The following is a 20989-nucleotide window of genomic DNA, read 5'->3' as shown; positions in this document are numbered from 1 at the left end:
GCCGTCCGGCCCAGGAACAGGAGCCTGCGCAAGCTACTGTGGCTCCCGATGCGGAGGAGCAACCGCGGGGCTCTGCGAGAGGACAGAAGGGGAAAGGATCGGGATCGAAGCCCATCGCCCCAGGACTGCCCTTTTCCTCAGGCTTGAGGGGTTGCAAGCGTGGAAGCCTGGTCTCCTGTTTCCCCTGATCCCTGTGCCTGTGTTTTTGTCTGTCCTGGTGTTTCTCCCCAATCCCTTGTTCCCCTTCGTGTTACATGTGCCTCTTTGTATTTTTGTGAACGTGCCTGTTTTGTCTAACGTGTTTTCCCCTGTCTTCCCAGGGAGGGTGTTCTAGGCTGGTGTGGCGGGCTCTCCACTGTGGGTCGACATCTCCTGGGGACGCGTGATTCCGGCGGCTCCGGATCCGCCCATCGTTGTGTGTCCGGGGCTTTGTTGCTGCAATAGGCACCCCGGGACGGGTAATGCCCTTAGTGGGGGGCTCTGTCACGCTACAGCCCCGAACCCCTCCCTTCGGGCATGTGTTAATGTTGTCCATGTCTTTATATGTACGTCCATGGGTGTGGCTGGGTGTGTGTGTGTGTTCACTTGTCTCGTTAGACATGTGTTTCACGCTGTGCTTGTTGGCTACGTGTATATAGTGTGTTTGTTTGTATTGTTTGGTGCTCGTCTTTAATGTGATATCCGTTGTGTATTTCAGCACGCCGTGAGCGTGTACTGTTGTAACTGTTGTTTCGACACACTGTGAGTGTGTCCAGCGTCAAGCCTAATAAACGTAGCCTGTGAACGCACCTCGTCTTTGCATCCTCGACTTCCTCGAGCCCGTTACAATATCATACACAAATATCAGCATGTTTTGGAAAGTATATCTCAGAAATGTGTCTTGCACCACATTGCAAGTAATGCACTATTAAATTCCAGTAACAGTTACAAGAGCTATGACAGGACTGAGTGAAAAAGGTATGTGTGTATGAAGTCTGATTTAAATACATTTGTGAATATTTCATGAATTTAATAATTAAAGCTCTGGGAAGCTGTTTCAGCAAAGAATAAACCTGTATTTAGTGTTTTATTTTCTTCATATGTACAGTGGTGTGAAAAAATCAGTTTGCCCCTGATTTCCTGATTTTTTCCATGTATGTCACACTTAAATGTTTCGGGAACATCAAACCAATTTAAATATTAGTCAAAGACAACACAGGTAAACACAAAATGCTATTTAAATGGTGTGTATTATTAAGGAAGAAAAAAATCCAAACCTACATGGCCCTGTGAGAAAAAGTGTTTGCCCCCTTGTTAAAACATACCTGAGTACACTGTCTCTAGCCACACCCAGGTGTCAAATTAAATAGGACCTGCCTAACAAAGTGAAGTCCATTAAAAGATCCTTAAAAGCTACACATCATGCCAAGAAATTCAGGAACAATTGAGAAAGAAGGTAATTGAGATCTATCAGTCTAGAAAGGGTTATAAAGCCATTTCCAAAGCTTTGGCAATCCAAAGAACCACAGTGAGAGCCATTGTCCACAAATGGCGAAGATATGGAACAGTGGTGAACCTTCCCAGGAGTGGTTGGCCACCAAAAATTACCACAAGAGCGCAGCAACGGCTCATCCAAGAGGTCACAAAAGACCTCACAACAACATGCAAAGAACTGCAGGCCTCACTTGCCTCAGTTAAGGTCAGTGTTCATGCCTCCACCATCAGAAAGAGACTGGGCACAAATGGCCTACATGGCAGAGTTCCAAGATTGAAATCCACTGCTTAGCAAAAAGAACATTAAAGTCTATTTTTTTTTCCAGAACACATCTTGATGATCCCCAATACTTTTGGGAAAACATTCTGTGGACTGATGAGACAAAAGTTGAACTCTTTGGAACTTTTGGAACTCTTAGGTGTGTGTCCTAGTACATCTGGCGTAAAAGAAACCAGATTCCAGATAAAGAACATTATACCAACAGTAAAATATGGTGGTGGTAGTGTGATGGTCTGGGGCTGTTTTGCTGCGTCATGGCCTGTAAGACTTTCTGTGATAAATGGAATTATGAATTCTGCTGTCTACCAAGATCCTGAAGGAGAATGTCCGACCATCTGTTCGTCATCTCAAGCTGAAACGAACTTGGGTTCTGCTCCAGGACAATGATCCAAAACCAGTAGCGAACCGTGACCATTAAACCTGGGCCCGCTCCCCCCCTCCCAGAAAATAAATGTTTCCTTTCCTAATTAACTGCAATAAATTAAAAATAAAAAACTGAGACGACAGTACAGCTTTAGAAATGCAATAAACAATAATATATGTACTTGATAACTTCTTAAGCAAAATAAGGTTCCAACAAAATGAGGTTCACAGCTCCGTGTTCCTCGGAAGCGGAAAATGTAAACAACGCGCACGAGGGCATCAAAGGAATGAATCGAAACTAGCTAGCAGTGGTACGCTAACGACAGCTAGCATCGCCATAGCGTGCGGAAATGATCATACAGTTAAGCCCACCCACTAAGAGGGAAGATATGATTGGTCAATTTTGCTGTCATTTGAATATGGTATTGCGCTGAATTATAACTGCCTGGCCCTCTGTAAACGAACAGCGGGCATCACAGTCCTGATAGGGAAAGACACAGGCTTCCACTTAACCCCTCATCTTCCAACACAGATTGAATAGACACGGGTGAATAATTTAGGTGAATAATTTATTTGCTTATATTTCTGTAATTGTTTAGATGTCGATTTTCAAACTGTAAGTAGATAAAAAAGTTTTTATAAATTATATATATTTATATTTTAAGAATATTTTAGGCCCTCTGAGAGGGCGTAGAGGGCCCTGGCGGTTCCCCACTGTTCAAAACACACCAGCAAGTCCACCTTTGAAAGGCTGAAGAAAAACAAAATGAAGACTTTGGAGTGGCCTAGTCCTGACTTCAATCCAATTGATATGCTGTGGCATCACCTTAGAAAGGCCATTAATGCTCGAAAACCCTCCAATGTGGCTGAATTACAACAATTCTGCAAAGATGAGTGGGCCAAAATTCCTCCACAATGCTGTAAAAGTCTCATTGCAAGTTATCGCAAACGCTTGGTTGCAGTTGTTGCTGCTAAGGGTGGCCCGACCAGCTATTAGGTTTGGGTGCACACAGGGCCATGTAGGTTTGGATTTTTTCTCTCTTAATAATAAACACCTTAATTAAAAAATTGCATTTTGTGTTTACCTGTGTTGTCTTTGACTAATATTTTAATTGGTTTGATGTTCCAAAACATTTAAGTGTGACAACCTGTAACGCAGCATGCGCTGCGGAGCGAGGGGACAGATACAAACGCTGAGAAGAGCGAGATTTATTACAGGACATTCCATAATCATAGTCGAAGTCACAGGCAGGAGTCGTAACCGGAGACCCATCCAAGTGAGACAAGTACAGGGGCATGATCAAGACAGACACGATACAAAACCAGGCAGGATAACACTGAACAGAGCATAAACCAACAGAAAGTATAAACACCGGGAACATGGCACATGAATACAAAGCACGAGAGAACGAATAACCGACAAGGGGCTAGGGAAACACAGGGACTATAAGTACACGGAACTAACAAGACACAGCTGAGGACAATTACGACACAGGCGTGGCAGACAGACAGAAACCAGGCAGACAGACAAGCAGGGCAGGGCTAACGGGCAACAGAGACACTGGAGTGACAGCAAAGGGAGGGGGATGTAGCCATACGTGACACAACTGTAATGGTGTGCTGTTTACTTTAACTTTAATGGGCTCAGTCTACACCCAATACTGACGCACCCACTTATGCACACCCACAATGCAGATAACCTTTGACTACGCCACCCCTATAAGATGGGGAAGGGGACCCCGTGCTAGGCCACTCAAGTAAATGAGTAAAAAGAACCAGCCAATAACACAACAGGTATCTAATTGGATCACAATATCTTTTATTTTCAAATATAAAAATATACAAACTTTGTTATAAAAATAGACACTCTATTGGGGGAATAAGCTAGTTAAGCTATTACAAAAACTAAGTAGTACTGCACAGACTAAAAACCCCGTGGCCAAGGCTATGTACCACCCACAGAGTTTATTTCCAAATGACCACAAATGCTAATTCTACTACACCAAATCCTTGTAACCACACTAAGCAGCTGCACCAACTGTGCTCACCAAGAAAGCCACACTGCCACAGCAAACATCCCACATAGGGCACAACCTAGACACAACACCCCCACAAAGGGCACAACCTGGACGCTGGAGCGGCCCACGCCTTGACCACAAACAAACAAATAAAAATAACCAGATACTGGACATAAAAGATCTGTGCAGGACTATCACAACTGTTACGGTTATGCTACAAGCTTAACCCCCAAAAGACTATACAGTAGCTGGTGTGGCAGCAGATATACTCGTAGCGCTACGCAAAGTAGCACAGGCTTAAGCCCCAACAGACTATAAGATAGCCGGTTTGGCAGCAGATATACTCGTAGCGCTACGCAAGTTAGCACAGGCTTAACCCCCAACAAACTATAAAATAGCTGGTTTGGCAGCAGATATACTCATAGCGCTGCATACATTAGCACCTTGTCGTGAACCTCAATCTCTTAAACTGCAGAAAATAATTAAAAATATTCGGTAGGGAAAAACAGTGGCCTGCAAGCACCCCAACTGCAGCTCCACTCCGTTCAAGATGAAATTGTTCACTCTGCCCTAAGAGGCTTACTGGCTCCGTAGCCGACAGATACGCAGGCAACGCTCACATCCACACCTGTTAGGTCACTGTTGACGTCAACGCTTCACAATCGGTTGAATCCGCTGTGTATAACTCTCTGCTTCTCAATTGGATGGCCACCAATACAGTCTCAGTTCTTCCAGGCATGGCGTTCACACACCAGACAACGTGCAAGGCCTTCGTGTACCCAGACAGGAAGTGAATACACCACGGTGTGCTCCCTTTTATTGCCCCCCTTTGGCGCCAAGCCTCACCTACAGTGGGCGTGATGGTATTGCACTGAAGGTACACTTACGACCATGCCACACAACCATGGAAAAAATCAGGAAATCAGGAAGGGGCAAACACTTTTTCACACCACTGTACATGTTTCTGATTTTATTGGTGTCACAATAAAACACTTCAGGGATTAGAAAGTGATCCCAACTTTTATGATGCTCTGATTTCACATAATTTATGCACACATGTAGTATCAGGACTTACCTAGTGAATGTTTGCATTTGATTCCTCTGCTTTACTACACTGTAAACAGATTATAATTAATATTGTTAATGTCTCTCACTGTATGCATGTGTCTTTATCTATGAAACACCTACTACAGATCATGTAAACTGCTATATATACACCCAAATATGACCACCAAAATATGGTCATTCTTTTCTAAAAAAATTAATAAGTTAAGTTAATAATCTTATGAAATAATCATTCAAATATATATATATATTTAAGCAGACCTTCCAAATACACACAGGGACACACAAAAAAGATATATATTTTCAATATTCTTCAATACTGTATGTTCTGCATGTATTGCCGTCTTCAGATCTTGCCACAGCATTTCCAGACTTTGACTGGGCTAATCCAGAGTGCAAATCTTCTTTTCTCTTAAGCTATTCCTTGCTAGTTTTGCTGGAATGCTTTTGGGTTTTGTTGCATATTCCATTTCTGTCTGAGCTTCAACTCCTTGACTGATGGCAGCAGATTCTGATTAAGAATTTGTTGATAGGCCTGAGAATTGATGGTTCCCTGGAGTCGTCCAGGTCTGGAGGCAGAAAAGCAGTCCCAGACCATCACATTTCCACCACCATGCTTGTACATTTATCCCAGATGCTCTCAGAGAGGTGGAGTTGGAGTATGGAGATTATTATTTTTCTGGTGCTTCTTGGTGTACTTTTTGATGGCCACCCACTTTTGGTCAGAATTGCGGTAATACTAAGTGCCCTGCATTTGTAAATTATTTGTCTTACAGTGGATGGATGGTGCTGTCATCTTTTGGAGTCTTGTAGCTTTCCCCATACTGATGCGCTGTCACCACCATCTTCCTGATGTCCTCAGATGTCTTCTTTCCACTCTGCATTGCTGATTTGTGTGCTTTACACCTTCCTCTCCCTTTTTTAATCAGTGTGGTTCAGATACTTTCCCAAGGATTTGATCACATGCTCTGATTTCATGTTTCATGTCTGCTGGTGTCACTGTTCAGCCCGACTCCTCCCTTGGGTGTGTCTATGTGTGTTACGTTTGTTGATGTCTGCATGTGCTTGTGTTTACATGAATCAGTAGGTGTGTGAGTTCATCCTTGTAATTTGACTCACATGTTCCTTATTGAGTTAATGTGATGTGCTGCACTTTTGTCTCGTTTGTTTCATATACAAAAACTGGTAATGATAAAATAAGAGAATCATGGTAAAACTACTCAAGGAATCTCAAGGAAACTTTCAAGCAACACTGTATGTACACATATGGTGTTTGTAACAATTTAACTCACCTAAACCAGGATGAGACGAATCCATAATAAATACACCTGAGGGAGGAAGAAGACTCATTATTATCTGCACTGTAAAAAAAAAAAAACCATTGCCAGAAAATAAAAATATCAGTGGTAATGTAACCACGGCTACCCAGTTGGGCTCTGCATTTTGATTTTGATGTTACTGAAGAAAATTAAAAAATGAAAAAAAAAAAAAAAATGTAGTGTACTCAGCTGGTGGCGGTGTTTATTTGGCAGTTCCAGTTCGGACATATCCTTCAAAGAAGCACACAACACCCTCTTATATCCAATGTTCCCTATTCTCAATTAGCGTATCCATTTACATTCACCGTTTGCTTCCATTAAAACAAAACTGGGGAGGGGAAAACAACAAAACGTTGTTGTTGTATTTCGCAATCGATCGCCAGAGGTAAATAAACTAGATTTTTTTTTTTTTCCGCCGTGTGAAATCGGAAGTGTGGCGTGAGAGCGTGTGAAGACGGTAAAATGCGTGTGTCACACGCTCAATGCGTGAGACTTGAGAACACTGCTCTAAATATATAAATGAACGTAATATATAACAATTATAAAACAATCAAAGCATTAAACAGCAATATGCTCTAAAATTAGCCTAAAGCTGGTCGCTATATGTTCACAATAATCCTCAAATCGCAGTTCTGTCTGTGTGTTTATGCGCTCAAATTGAACTTCCTGGAACTATCTGAAGCCTCTGTGAATCACGTGACCATCAAGCGTTTTGAACTTCCGTTGTCGCAACTCTCTCTCTATTCACGCTATTTTCCATGACAACGCTGGGCAGGGCCATCTTGGTTGACTTTGTGTTGGAACTTCCGGTGCTACGGATACGCTGATACCGATTACAAGCAAAACGACAAAAACACAAAATGACTAGCATAATATGTTCAGTTAGAGCAGAGGTGGCCAACCCGTCAGAGACCAAGAGCCACAAGAGGGGGGATGGCGAGTGTAAATTATTAGCGGGGGGATGTAAAATGGACACAAATTAAGTATTAAGTAAAAAAACAAGCACAAACTTTGATATAAACATAAGTCGTGATATGCTTCAGGACTTTGTCACGTTTGGAGCACACTACGAGCTCTGTTATGTACACAACTGTTGTTTTCTAGGTAAAAAGTGGATAAACTCCGTTAACAACACTCGTTACAACGCCACTGACCTGCGCTCACTTTTAATAAGAAAATAACAGTGTCAGTAGTTTTTAAACCTCCCTCAGTCGTGTGCGGTGCCTTTGCTGAACCTCGTATGTGGTTTATTCCAAATGTGTGACAGAAGAATCGCGTCTCACCAACGAGACTCAAATCACAATCACAATATCACAGATACTTCATACCGCTAGTCTCCAGTTTTCCACTACGCCGGTTTTAAAAGTATTAGCGGCTCGCTGGGCTTGTAAACAAACCGCGCAGCACAAAGATGTAGCAGTGCTTGACCAACAGTGTTACGAACACAGCTCGAAAAGATCTGAGTGTTGCGGGGCACCTTATAACTTATATCCACCGCCTTCCAAAGAAGAGGACCTGCGTCTAAGGCTGAAGGCGCTAAATTTAAAATATCCACCCAAACGTCCATACGTCTGCTCTTATCATTTTGTGGAGGGGAAACCAACACCAGATCATCCTTATCCCGAGAAATGGCTCGGTTATGAAGCTCCGATGAAGCAAACGCGTTGGGTGCTTGTGAGGCTATCAGATAAGTAACTATTTTATCAGTGGCCACATCTTTTCCTTGCATTCATTTTGTAATTGTAAGTAATTAAGTAAAGAAGTAAATAGACAAGAATGCCTATTTTATGAAAAAAAATAATTAAAATGTAGTAGTGTACACTAATGCAAAAATAGCTGACCGGAAGTTCTAACACAAAGGCGGAACAAACACACACTTGAAAGTGGGCGTGGCGAAATACGGTGAATACGGCTCTGCAAGAAACGAACCGTGAACGCGCACCGGTTGGTCCGCGTAACCACGCCTCTTCTTCGAAGTAAGACGCTCAGTTCATATGCTGTTTTGGGGTTGCCAGCTTCTATTTCTCCCGGAGTCCAAAATAGAAAATACTGTTACCATTATCCTGCCCAAACTTTCTCTTTCTCCTTTCTATTCTCTCTCTAAAGACCTCGTGTCCGTCCCTGAGTCCTACGCTAGTTAGGCAAGCCTTAGGATAGTCAAATAAATAAATCTCATGATCACCGACAGTTGTTTATCATTCGCTGTTGTGGCTTAATTTTATGTTCTTTGTTGTTCACTATTATATCCCTGATTTAGATCAATAGATTCACATATAGGTTTAGTTTCATTTTGAGCCAAATCATTCATATGCTATTCTTTATATCAATTGTAATATTAACCATTTAATAAATGTGGACATTTATTCATCTGGTTACGGTGGTAAATGCATATTTTGGTCGATAGTATTAGGTTACTGCGCGGAACCAGAACTTAACCTTTTAGTAATGAGACTGATCAAACCATATTCCACCTATCTCCGTTATCACAATACTGGCTCCTGAGCAATCAGGATGGTGCCCCGTTCATAATCCATAAACTAACATATGTATCCGCTACACAAAAGCATGTGGGAAAATGTGTTATGGTCTGATGAAAGCAAGGTTGAACATTTTGGACATAATTCCAAAAGGTATATTTGGCAAAATACACAAAAACAACACTGCTCATCACCAAAAGAACACCATACCTACATTGAAGCATGGTGGTGGCAGCATCATGCTTTGGGGCTGTTTTGCTTCAGCTGGAACTGTGGCCTTAGTCAGGGCCAAATACCAGTCAGTGTTGGCACAAAACCTTTAGTCTTCTGTTAGAAAGCTGAAGATGAAGAGGAACTTCATCTTTTAGCACGACAATGACCCAAATCTCACATCTAAAATCAACAAAAGAATGGCTTCACCAGAATAAGAATAAGGCTTTGGAATGGCCCAGCCAGAGTCAAGACCTGAATCCCATCGAACATCTGTGGGGTGATCTGAGGAGGGCTGTGCACAGGAGATGGCCTCGCAATCCTCGCAAAGGAGATGGTTTTGCAAAGAAGAGTGGGCAAATATTGCCACACCAAGATGTGTCATGCTAATAGGCTCCTACCCAAAAAGACTGAGTGCTGTAATAAAAGCCAAAGGTGCTGCAACAAAGTATTAGTTAAAGGGTGTGAATATTTATACAACCAGGTTATTGTAAGTTTTTTTATTTTATTTTAATATTTTTCTGCTTTAAAGGTCACATCAAAGGTGGAAAAAGTTTTGAAAATATTTGTCTTGCTGTCATTTTTTTACATCACAAAAACCTGGCATTTGAACAGGGCTGTGTAGAATTTTTATATTTACTGTACACGTGGACAAGGATGACAGGAATGACGACTAGTAGCGAGGGGGTGGAGACAGACGTGACAAATGAATATATATTTTCAGATATGCCTAATAAGACTAAGGTAACACTATAAAATATATTACTACAACATACTGTACATGTTAAGCTTTTTTATAAAGGCAGTACAATACATTTGAAATAATATTAGATAAAAGTAAAAAAGCTATTTTTAATTTGATCGAGTATAAAAAGGAACAGTATCTGCACACGTCACTGCTTCCTACCTACTCTTTGTTGCAAAGTCTCATTTTTTCAGTCTCAGTTCTGGACCTATTGGTTTTCGTGTCTTTTCATGTTTCATCAGATTTGTCTTTAACCTTTGCCCCATTTGGTTTGCCTGCTATTTTACTGTTGTCTACCTGGTTTCTGACCTGCCTTACTACATTGAGTTTGGATTTTCCCTGTATATTAATCTATACCTTTAACTGCAAACAACTCTGTCTCTGCATTCTGAGTCTGACAGTGAATTGTTAATTGAACTTTGATTTAAGCAAAAATGTAAAGTATTTGTGAATTGTTAATCAAATGTGTACATACTTTGAATATGTACATGCCTTTGAATTTGTATATTCAATTTGTCAATTTGTATATTCCTCTTAGTTATTATATGAAAATGTCTATGTAATCTCATATGCAAATATCTGTCGCACCGCTGTCTGAAGAGTAATCATAAGCTCTAATGAACTGTGTACACTACATAATACACTGCCACATCTCTGCCACCTTTTCTGCTGTTGGCCAAATCAACCACTTCCCTTATTTGCTAGGCTCCTTATGTGCCTCATCACAGCTCAACCCAGGCCTACAGTCTAGCAAAGCTCCAAGGGGAGCTCCTGCCCTTGGTACAGACTAGTCCAGATGTGCCACAGTGCAGTACCGTTACATCTAGCAGTCTTACAAGCTTGAGTTTTCAACCCCTGGACCAGTTTTACTGCCAAGGGGCCATTGGCCAAAAGTGTCTTTGTGACCTGTGACTTTTTTTGTAATCTCTTAGCCCCTCCTTATATTCCAGAATCACCTGAAGAAAATTACATGGTTGACTTCTACATCAATTTGGACATAATTGATGTGTTTAACAAAAGGTTTACGCAGCTGCTTTCAAACTCATACTAAACAGGAAAACATCCTTTTAACTGGAGACACTGATTTTTCCATCACTGTCCCATGCCTGTCCTATACCTTGAGATAAATTGCACATCACCTAAGGTGCAACTGAACAAGAAACTGAACAGCTAAAGATACAGAACTAAAGAGGAAGCAGCAGCACAGGGATGTGAGTGTAATGGGGAGACAGAAGCAGCAGACACCTTTGACAGTGCTGGGTAGCATTTAATTATTGTTCCCACCTATGTCATGTTTAGTTCCGGGGTTTCAATGTATTTATTCCCCTTTCTGTTTAACCTCCCTTGTCGGTTATTGTAAGTAGCTCTTTGTGTTCTGTCTCCTAGTTATTCCTGTGTTCTGGTTAGTTCTGTGTGTTATCATTGTCTGAAATTGATTTCTGTGTTATTATTCCCCGACACTCCTTGTATGTCGTCTCCGTTGTTTTCCTGGTTCCCGTAGTTCCGTTTGTACATGTTTTAGTTCCACACTTCTGTTTATTCTTAGCTTTCCTTCCTGCCGTTAGTATTTCATGTTGTTTTCTTTGCCTGTTTTATGTGTTGTTTACTGTAATGTGTATTAGTTTTTGTAAGTTAGTGGTTGTACTCCCGTTAGTGTTTCACCTGTTAGCCCCTCGACAGATAGTTAGCCATTTATTCATGTGTATTTCCTCATGCTTTGTTTTACTCCCCTGTTTGGTTGGCTGCCTCTTTATTGTAAGAAATATAATTTGTTCCTGCACTTGCCCCAATCTGTCTGCTCAGCCCCAATCGTTACATCATTTAAGTATTTTAAAAACAATTTAAAAATCAGCAATTACATACCCAATTATCAACACATCTGCCAGTACCAGAACGAACAGGTAAATATTCCTCTTCATGGTGCTGTCTTGTGCTCTTGAAGAGTAGAACAAGGGTGCAGTCGTCTTTCACAGAATACTCCCCACAAGAAACAAAAAATCATACACCAAACACCACTAGAAACAAATGTGGGAGGAGCAGCCTCCTCATGGCAGTAGGAATGTCTCAGAAGGCCCAGGGAAATATAAATGATTTCCCTGTACTTAACTATTGCCAAAATATTCAACCTGGACTGCCAGCAGAACTTTACAGACACTGATCATATTTCATTGAAAGAGTGCTTTCCTGTCTATAATAATAATAATAATAATAATAATAATAATAATAATAATAACAATAATAACACAATCCTGTACATAATCCCAGTGTTATAATGTACTAATAATCATTGAACAGAAGGTACATTATGACATGCTGCTTTAGACTGAACTATGCTTTTTACATTTTTCATATTTGTGAATGTTTTGTGAAAACACTGTCTCTACAACATAATAAAGACAAGTCAAAGGTGTTTAAAATGAAAAATTTGTGATATTATATCTAATGTGAAATCAGGGTGAATTCTGAGTTTAGCTTTTGGTGATAGTATAATAAAAACTGTGCTGTGTTGCTCTACTAGCCCGCATTGATTACATGATAGGATGACTATAGGTACACTTGGGTAACCGTGGGTACTCTGCTGTTCTACATGGTGTTAAAATCCTGTAACTGGATCTGGAGGCCAGTGTCTATGAGGTTTTAATGAAATGTCTGTCACACAAGCTTAAAGTCAAGTCAAACAGGTTTTAAAATGTTCTAAATGTCATGAAATACATATGAATGTATGTGTGTGTACATTTCTGTGTGGATGAAATTTCTTCTTGACTTCTGTCTTATTTATTTGAACACCTGCCAATCAGCAAAAACTCTGGCCCTCAAAGACCTGTTAGTCCACCTCTAAAAAGTCCACCTCCACACCACTTATAATTCTAAATTAGAAGAACCTGTTTGAGGTTGTTAGCTGCATAAAGACACCTGTCCACCCCACACAAGCAGTAAGACTCCAACTACTAACATGGGTAAGACCAAAGAGCTGTCCAAAGACACCAGAGACAAAATTGTAGACGTAGCAATGATCCTAAGAAAGGTGAGGAATCAGCCCAGACCTACAAGGGAGGAGCTGCTCAATGACCTGAAGAGAGCTGGCACCACTGTTTCCAAGGTTACTGTGGGTAATATATTAAGACGTCATAGTTTAAAGTCATACATGACACGGAAGGTTCCCCTGCTTAAATCAGCACATGTCCAGGCCCGTCTTAAGTGTGGATGATACAGAGGAGACATGGGAGAAAGTTCTGTGGTCAGATGAGACCAAAATAGAACTTTTTGGTTTGAATTCTACTTGCCATGTTTGGAGGACAAAGAATGATGAGTACCATCCCAAAAACACCATCCCAACTGTGAAGCATGGGGGTGGAAGCATCATGCTTTGGGGGTGTTTTTCTGCACATGGGACAGGACGACTGCACTGTATTAAGGAGAGGATGACTGGTGCCATGTATTGCGAGATTTCAGGGAACAACCTGAACAACAACAGAAACCTGGCTGATCTGGAGAAGATCTGTGTAAAGGAATGGGCTAAAATCCCTGCTGCAGAGTGTACAAACCTATTGAAAAACTACAGGAAACATTTGACCTCTGTAATTGCAAACAAATGCTGCTGTACCAAATATTAACATTGATTTTCACAGGTGTTCAAATACTTATTTGCAGCAGTAACACACAAATAATTATTAGATAATCATACATTGTGATTTCCGGATTTGATATATATATATATATTTTATTATGGCTCACAGTGGACATGCACCTAAGATGAAAATTTCAGACCCCTCCATTTCTAAGTGGGAGAACTTACAAAGTTGCAAGGTTTTCAAATATTTATTTTTCTCACTGTAGGTATTCAAACACAATTTCTGTATGTGTGAACCAATTTTTATCCATGTATGGATTTAAATATTGTATTTATAAACAGTAGTAGTAGTTAATTTGATCTGTATATAGATTTAAACAGAAGGACTATGATTATACACAGAGTAGTTCATTTTCTACCGGAGAGGCTAACTAACTGGCTCAAGCTTTGCATACAACATCAGACTCTCATCACACACACTGTGATGGAAAGTAAAATCAATCACACCTCAAACACAAAACACAAAATGATAGTGTTTTATGGACGTTTGAATAAGAAAGATCAACTGAGAGGAGAGGAGCTGTAACGCTTAGCTCCCCCCCAGTAGTATTGTTTTGCATTTCTATGTCCGGTTATACAGTGCCCTCCATAATTATTGGCACCCCTGGTAAAGATGTGTTAAAAGCCTTAAAATAAATTCGGTTTTTATTGCGGAAACATACTCTCACACTGAAAATTGTAGAAAAATGTAACCTTCAACTCAAGTGAATTTTAAGGGGGAAAAACATCCCTCACTATGAAATAATTCTTCAAAAAATCACCTGTTCCACAATTACTGGCACCCCTAACAATTCTTAGGAAATAAATGTAATTAAAGTATTTCTGTCACTTCTACATTAGTTTACGAAGTTGATCAGGGGTGCATTTCCCAAAACTCTTAAGTACTTCGTAACCTCGTACTTACGAATATTCTTAAATTTATCGTAAATTGTTTCCCGAAACTCTTCGTAACTTACATCGTACTTATAGTCGTTTGTAAGTTAAGAATATCCGGACCCATTTGTAAATCACTAAGTTCTTCTTAACTCGATGCTCACATGCAGTTCTACCTCAAAAAAGATAGAGGCGCTAATTTCACTCGCACTGGTTTTAAGCACGGCATTACAACTTTTGCGTTTATGTGTATAATTAGCCTAGTAGCCTATTTTCTTTTGAAGTAATTACATCGCATATACCACATTAAGTGTCAACAAAAATCAAATGTGCTACTTTGAATTATTTAGCATTAGTTGATTTGTTCCCAATATTTAATTAAATCTCTCCGTTCATCATCGTGCAGTTAATAGCGTTTCAGACTTTCAAAATTAATGTATTCTTTGCAAAGAAATGGATACAAGTTGGCCTGTTCTTTTAACTTAACCAATAAAATGGATTGATTAATTGTAACGTATTGACCAGACAGAGAAGTATACCGCTTTTATTCAAATGAGTCACGTTAACAAGAAACGGCACGAGTATCACTAGCGCTAGGCGCAGTAACAACAGCAGCGTTTTCGTGGGATGGTCAGGACAGTCCAGGGTCATAACGGGGGGGCAGAATCCGGGAGGTACAGGAGGGCTAGGCAGGAGGCAAGGTCTGGAGAGAAAGCAAGGGTCAAAGCACAGGAGATCAAACAGGCAATGGAAACGCTTGGTATGCTGCATGGGAACGGCACTACTTCGCGACGAGGAAGTGGTGGGAAGGTGTATATATGTGACTGAAAAGGGGGCGTGGTAATTAGTAGCAGGTGTAGCTGGGAGGGACATATCAGACGGCATTCCTTACATTAATTGGTAGCACATATAAGCAATTGTGCTTGTGTGATGAACATGGCAGCTCTTCAGAGTATTGGCTTTGAATATATTAAGAAGATGACGTAATCCACGAAGCCATGTAGTTCACCTGAATGCAGTATTTTGCCCTTAGCTCCATAATGTAATTACTGACAGCCCTCCAATTTTATGCCACAGGTGGGTTTCTGCAGACTGTTGGTGATGCCCATGGACTAAGCAAAGCTGACGTATCTAAATGTGTGCATGCTGTTACTAAAGCATTGCTTCGCCACGCAGTAATATATATATATCCTTATATTTCCTAGGACTAGGGATGCTTAACATCTTCTTCTTCTTTTGGCTATTTCCCATTTAGGGGTCGCCACAGCTTATCAAACTCCTCCATCCTCCATCTGGCTCTGTCCTGAGTGTCCTCCACTGACACACCAGCCACTCTCATATCCTCTACCACAGCATCCACAAACCTCCTCTTAGGTCTACCTCTCCTCCTCTTGCCTGGAAGTTCCATCCTCAAGACCCTCCTACCAATATACCTCTCCTCCCTCCTCTGTATATGTCCAAACCATCTCAATCTCACTTCTCTAACTTTATCTCCAAAACATGCTACATGTGCTGATCCTCTAATAAATTCATTTCTGATCCTATCCTTCCTCATCACTAAAAATAAGAATCTCAACATCTTCATTTCAGACACCTGCATCTCCCTCACATGTCTCTTTCAGTGCCACTGTCTCCAGTCCATACAACATAGCAGGTCTCACTACTGTCCTATAGATCTTTCCATTCATTCTAGCCGACACACTTCTATCACAGATCACCCCAGATATTGTATGCCATCCACCCCACCCTGCCTGCACTCTCTTCTTTACCTCTCTTTCACTTCCTCCATTACTCTATATCCTCGACCCTATGTAGGTAAACTCGTCAACCTTCATCAAATCAATTCCTTGTAACTGAACCTGTCCACCGTCTGCCCTCTCATTCACACACACGTACTCTGTTTTACTCCTGCTCACTTTCATTCCTCTGCTCTCCAAGGCATATATCCATCTTTCCAAGCTCACCTCTACCTGCTCCCTACTCTCACTACAGATCACAATGTCATCAGCAAACATCATAGTCCAAGGGGACTCCTGCCTAACCTTGTCCGTCAGTCTGTCCATGACAATTGCGAACAGGAAGGGACTCAGGGCTGATCCCTGATGTAGTCCTACCCCCACTTTAAACCCAGCTGTCATTCCTACCGCACATCTCATTGCTGTCACACTGTTCTCATACATATCCTGCACCACCCTCACATACTTTTCTGTTACTCCTGACTTCCTCATACAATACCACAGTTCCTGTCTCGGCAGGGGCGCAGATGGAAATTCTGAAGTGAGGGGGACCAAGCTGTACAATATATACGTTCAGGGATAATCAACTATATTTTCCCGTGCGCCAAATTTGGCAGATATCTCCGACTTGGCGAACGTAATTTAATGTGTTGAGCGGGAGTGGCGGCGAACGTAACTTGTTGGGGGGGGTGAACGTAATTTGTTGAGCGGGGGGGACACGTAATTTGTTCGGATCCGGGCCGCGGTCCGCCTGTTGATGACCTCAATATTAATCTGGGGGGGGACACGAAATCTAGATGCTAGATTTCGGATGGGGTCAATATAAATCTGGGGGGGACATGTCCCCCCTGTCCCCAGTGCCATCTGCGCCCCTGTGTCGCACATGCCATGCCTGACAGAAAGTTTCATTTTCTCTGCTTGTTTGCCATGGTTTTGAATAACGTGTGATAGGTTCATTGTGTGCCCTATTTATAGCCTTGATAAAAGCCTACAATTGGTCAGAATTGCAAAGGTAATAATTTATGTTCTACTCATTTTTTCTTATACTTGAAATTTCAACACTTATTAGTTGTTAGTTTTTATGATTGTCAATTTGCCAATGATACTTTTGCGTCGTAATAATGAAAAAATGTATGTAAATCGGTGGTTCGGTTTTCGATTAGTGGAGCTTTTCCAGTGCAGATGCAGAGGCGGAGTCTACTAAGAACTGCTTAGAACTTCATAAATTTGGAGACTATAAAGGCTTTTGCTAAACACTCGTAAATTTGGTGTTCTTAAAGTTACGTTGTTCTCAAAGTTGTTCGTAATTTTGTAAGATGGTTTGTTATCGGGAAACCCACCCCAGAATATGTAGGAACTAGTGGTGGGCCATTATCTGCGTTAATGTTGTTCGATAATGTGATACTCTTATCGGGCGATATAAAAAATATCGCCATTAATCTATTCTTAAAGTTGGGTTGGGAACTGGGTCAAAATAGGTAAGCAAACTGATGACATTCACCTTGATAGTTTAGCTTGGTTGTATTCCTAACCAAATTGTACAGAAGGGGGAGAGAACAAGTTTTCAAACCTGTGAATTACCACTCACAACAAATCGCACGTGTGCTTACATTGATGCAGCCACGAAGCCGCCAGGTTTGCTTCATGGAAAATTGATTTTTAAGAAGCTTCCTAATGGAGACATTGACAAGACTAAAGTTGTTATGCAAGGCTGAATTAGTTTATTGTAGGAGTTTTACCAGTCTGAAGTACCGTTTAAATGCAAAGCACCCGTTTGCTAATGCTGCTGACGCTGGGTCAAGCACTGAGTCGCCGCCGCCGAAAACAGGTTAAATGTACTAAATGTTGGCTTACATTTCAAATCTCATGTTTAGCTGAATAAACATGTTATCAACCCCTTTTAATGTACAGTATGTAGGCTTACAAATTCATGTTTGACTGAATATGCCATCTTAAAGTATGTAGGCATACAGTACTATGTTTTTTTTCTTCAAGTTTTAAAGTAGAACAGCTTTCTCAAGCAGTCATTGATGCATTTTGGAAACAGGAGATGATCCCGTTTTTTTTTTTCAATAAATTTCAATTATTTTTTTAATTAATTATTCAAAAAATTCAATTTCAATTCTCCGGTTTAAAATAAATTCTCCCGTCATAAATTATAAATATGTTTTTTTTTGTCCGTATCCAGTTAATCAGGAATGAGATTGGGTCCGGACAGGACTGCGTTCGGGTCCGGATCCGGACCGCGGTCCGCCAGTTGAGTACGTCTGATCTAGATTAATCTAGATTAATTTCAAGATTTCAGTGAGATTAATCTAGATTAAAAATGTATCTATGCCCACCCCTAGTAGGAACATTTAATTAGTAATTCACAACCCGTTTACCTGGGGTATAAATAAGACGTGACATGGGAAAGACAAAGGAACATAACATTCAAGTAAGGCAGATGTGTGTTGACCTTCACAAGTCAGGCAATGGCTACAAGTAAATAGCCACTTGCGTACACCTGTCCATGTCTACTGTCAGAGGAATTATTAGTTTTTCTCATCGATTTGGTTCATTTCTCAAATCAGCATTTAAATTCTCAAAACTGTTCATTCAATCTTCTTGTCATTTGGGCGCATCATAATTGCATGTCTCATTGTGTTTCAAATTTTGCAAATGCGTCTCAAAAACCTTTACTATAATTGGCAAACATTTATAGATGCTAAACACTACAGTACATGTTTTACATGTAAATCATGGTCTTACAATGGCTAAAGCAGGTTGCTGGGTGCAACTGAATATTGGAAGAACAACTGTGTTTTCAATCATTCAAGCCTTTCATAGAGAAAACATATGTAATTCACAATGTACACTCTACTGTAATGCTGCACACTGACAAATTGTGTCGTTACTAAATATTTTGTATTGCATTTTTGCATTTTTATACCATATAGGATATCAAGACCTGCTCATAGGGGGGCAGTGATCCCATTTTCACACCTCAACAAGAGGAGGCTGTGTGCTCAGGTTGTTTAGCACGAGTAAAGCTGGGCGTACACTGTACGATATTTTAAATCGTGTACTCAGCTCCAGCTCAAACTGTACGACTAAATCGCAGGGTTTAAAAGTTCACAGCTCACGATTCATATACTCACACTATATGATCCGACGCTCTCATGCGACCTCTCACGAGGAGCGATTTGAATTTCAAACATGTTTGATATTCTTGCGACGCTGCGATTTCTGATCGGGAGTTGGTCGTGAGGTGTGAATCGCTCCTCGTTTACCTGTGTAAACTATACGATGCACGACATGCGATTGAGCCGAAACTCGTCCCGATCGCAAAAATAGTCGCACGAGTAAAAAATCGGCTGAAAATGGGCCAAAAATCACACAGTGTATGCCCAGCTTTAGTTTCTAATTTTGCAATTTTTCCAGTCAGTTGTCAGTCTTTTCTGAATTTCAATCAGATTTGTTTTTGTCAACAAATTGCAGTGCGAACAATACATTGAAACAATATTGCTGTACAAATTTGATTCCAGTCCAATTTCTTGCAATCAACACGAAAATCAAAAAAGAAAAAACCTTTTCTCACTCACAATCATAAACGCAAACCTTTGTAGTTTGCTAAGCCGTACTGGGACTTCAACTGGGACCGTGCGCTTTGGTCAGATGAAACAAAGATAGAGCTTTTTGGCAACAAATGCTCTAAGTGGGTCTGGCGTGACATAAGAGCCGAGTATGCAGAAAAGCACCTCATAACCACTGTGAAACCTGGGAATCTAGTTAGGGTGCATGGCATCATGAATGCTTTGAAATATCAGGACATTTTAAAACAAAATCTGGTGGTTTCTGCCCAAAAGTTGAAGATGGGTCTTCACTGGGTCTTCCAGCAAGATAATGACCCTAAACATATGGCCAAATCTACACAGAAATGGTTCATCACACACAGAATCAAGCTCCTCCCATGGTCATCTCAGTCCCCAGACCTCAACCCCATTCAAAACCTGTGGGGTGAGCTGAAGAGCAGAATACAGAGGAGAGGACCCAGGTTGCTGGATGATTTAGAGAGATCCCTCTTTCTGTATTCTCCCATCTTGTGAAACATTGTTGTTTTGTTGGCAATAGGGGGGTTGTACAGTACTAACATCAGGGGAGATAATAATTGTGGAACACATGATTTGAAGTGTGAGAGAAATGATTGATTATTGATTAATAACTATTGATTAGATTATGTTTAATTATTATAAGAGATCATTATGAACTTTATGATTTAGGACATGTCCATTCTGACTAAGCAGAAGGACTACAATAATGAAGTAGTGTGATTCAGTGTAACCATGTTTAGTTCATATTATGCATGTGTGCTATACTGTGACCCAGGTCAGGGAGAGTGCTGAGGGTAAGAGTACTCTGTTAACTGGTAGTCACTAGGCTACTAGTCTTGGGTTATTTAGCTTTCTCTGTGTTCAACTGATACATCAGTTGCTTCCGCTAACTCTAGGGAAGTCCATATTAGGAGATACACACATGTGAGACAAAGTAGCCTGCTGGACGCTTATGTTTTGGAACATGCTGTGCTAAAGATAACCTGCTGTTAGAATTGCTGAATTGTGTTTAAGATTGTATATAAGCAGGGGGAGTGCCCCCCTGTCTTCAGAGTTGTCATGCTTGAATGAGACTCTCATGTCTGTCTGTCTTGTGTCTGTCTTGTATCTGTCTTTGTCCTATTTATATATATTTATATTTTTGTAATAAATTAATCATTTAACCACGTCTGAGTCCTCATCCATTTATTAGAAAATTTCCACGAC

The 20989-nt window shown here is 40.7% G+C and overlaps 1 protein-coding gene across 6 annotated transcripts in view; it reads right to left on the bottom strand.

Moving 5' to 3' along the window:
* LOC143527930 (histo-blood group ABO system transferase 2-like) overlaps positions 1-20989 on the bottom strand; it is an 89868-nt gene that overhangs the window by 33248 nt on the left and 35631 nt on the right. For 2 of the 6 annotated variants that reach the window (XM_077023314.1, XM_077023313.1), the window contains exons 2-3: positions 6492-6527; positions 5210-5248 (exon numbers count right to left, since the gene is read on the bottom strand). In XM_077023314.1, the coding sequence (XP_076879429.1) occupies positions 5210-5248; positions 6492-6527 (75 nt within the window). Of the gene's footprint in view, positions 1-5209; positions 5249-6491; positions 6528-11813; positions 11943-20989 lie in introns of those variants that run through there. The other 4 variants (XM_077023317.1, XM_077023316.1, XM_077023312.1 and 1 more) reach the window with 3 other exon arrangements.

Source organism: Brachyhypopomus gauderio, chromosome 12 (genome assembly GCF_052324685.1).
Source record: "Brachyhypopomus gauderio isolate BG-103 chromosome 12, BGAUD_0.2, whole genome shotgun sequence".
Lineage (NCBI taxonomy): Eukaryota > Metazoa > Chordata > Actinopteri > Gymnotiformes > Hypopomidae > Brachyhypopomus > Brachyhypopomus gauderio.
This window is presented reverse-complemented; position numbering and strand designations above follow the sequence as displayed.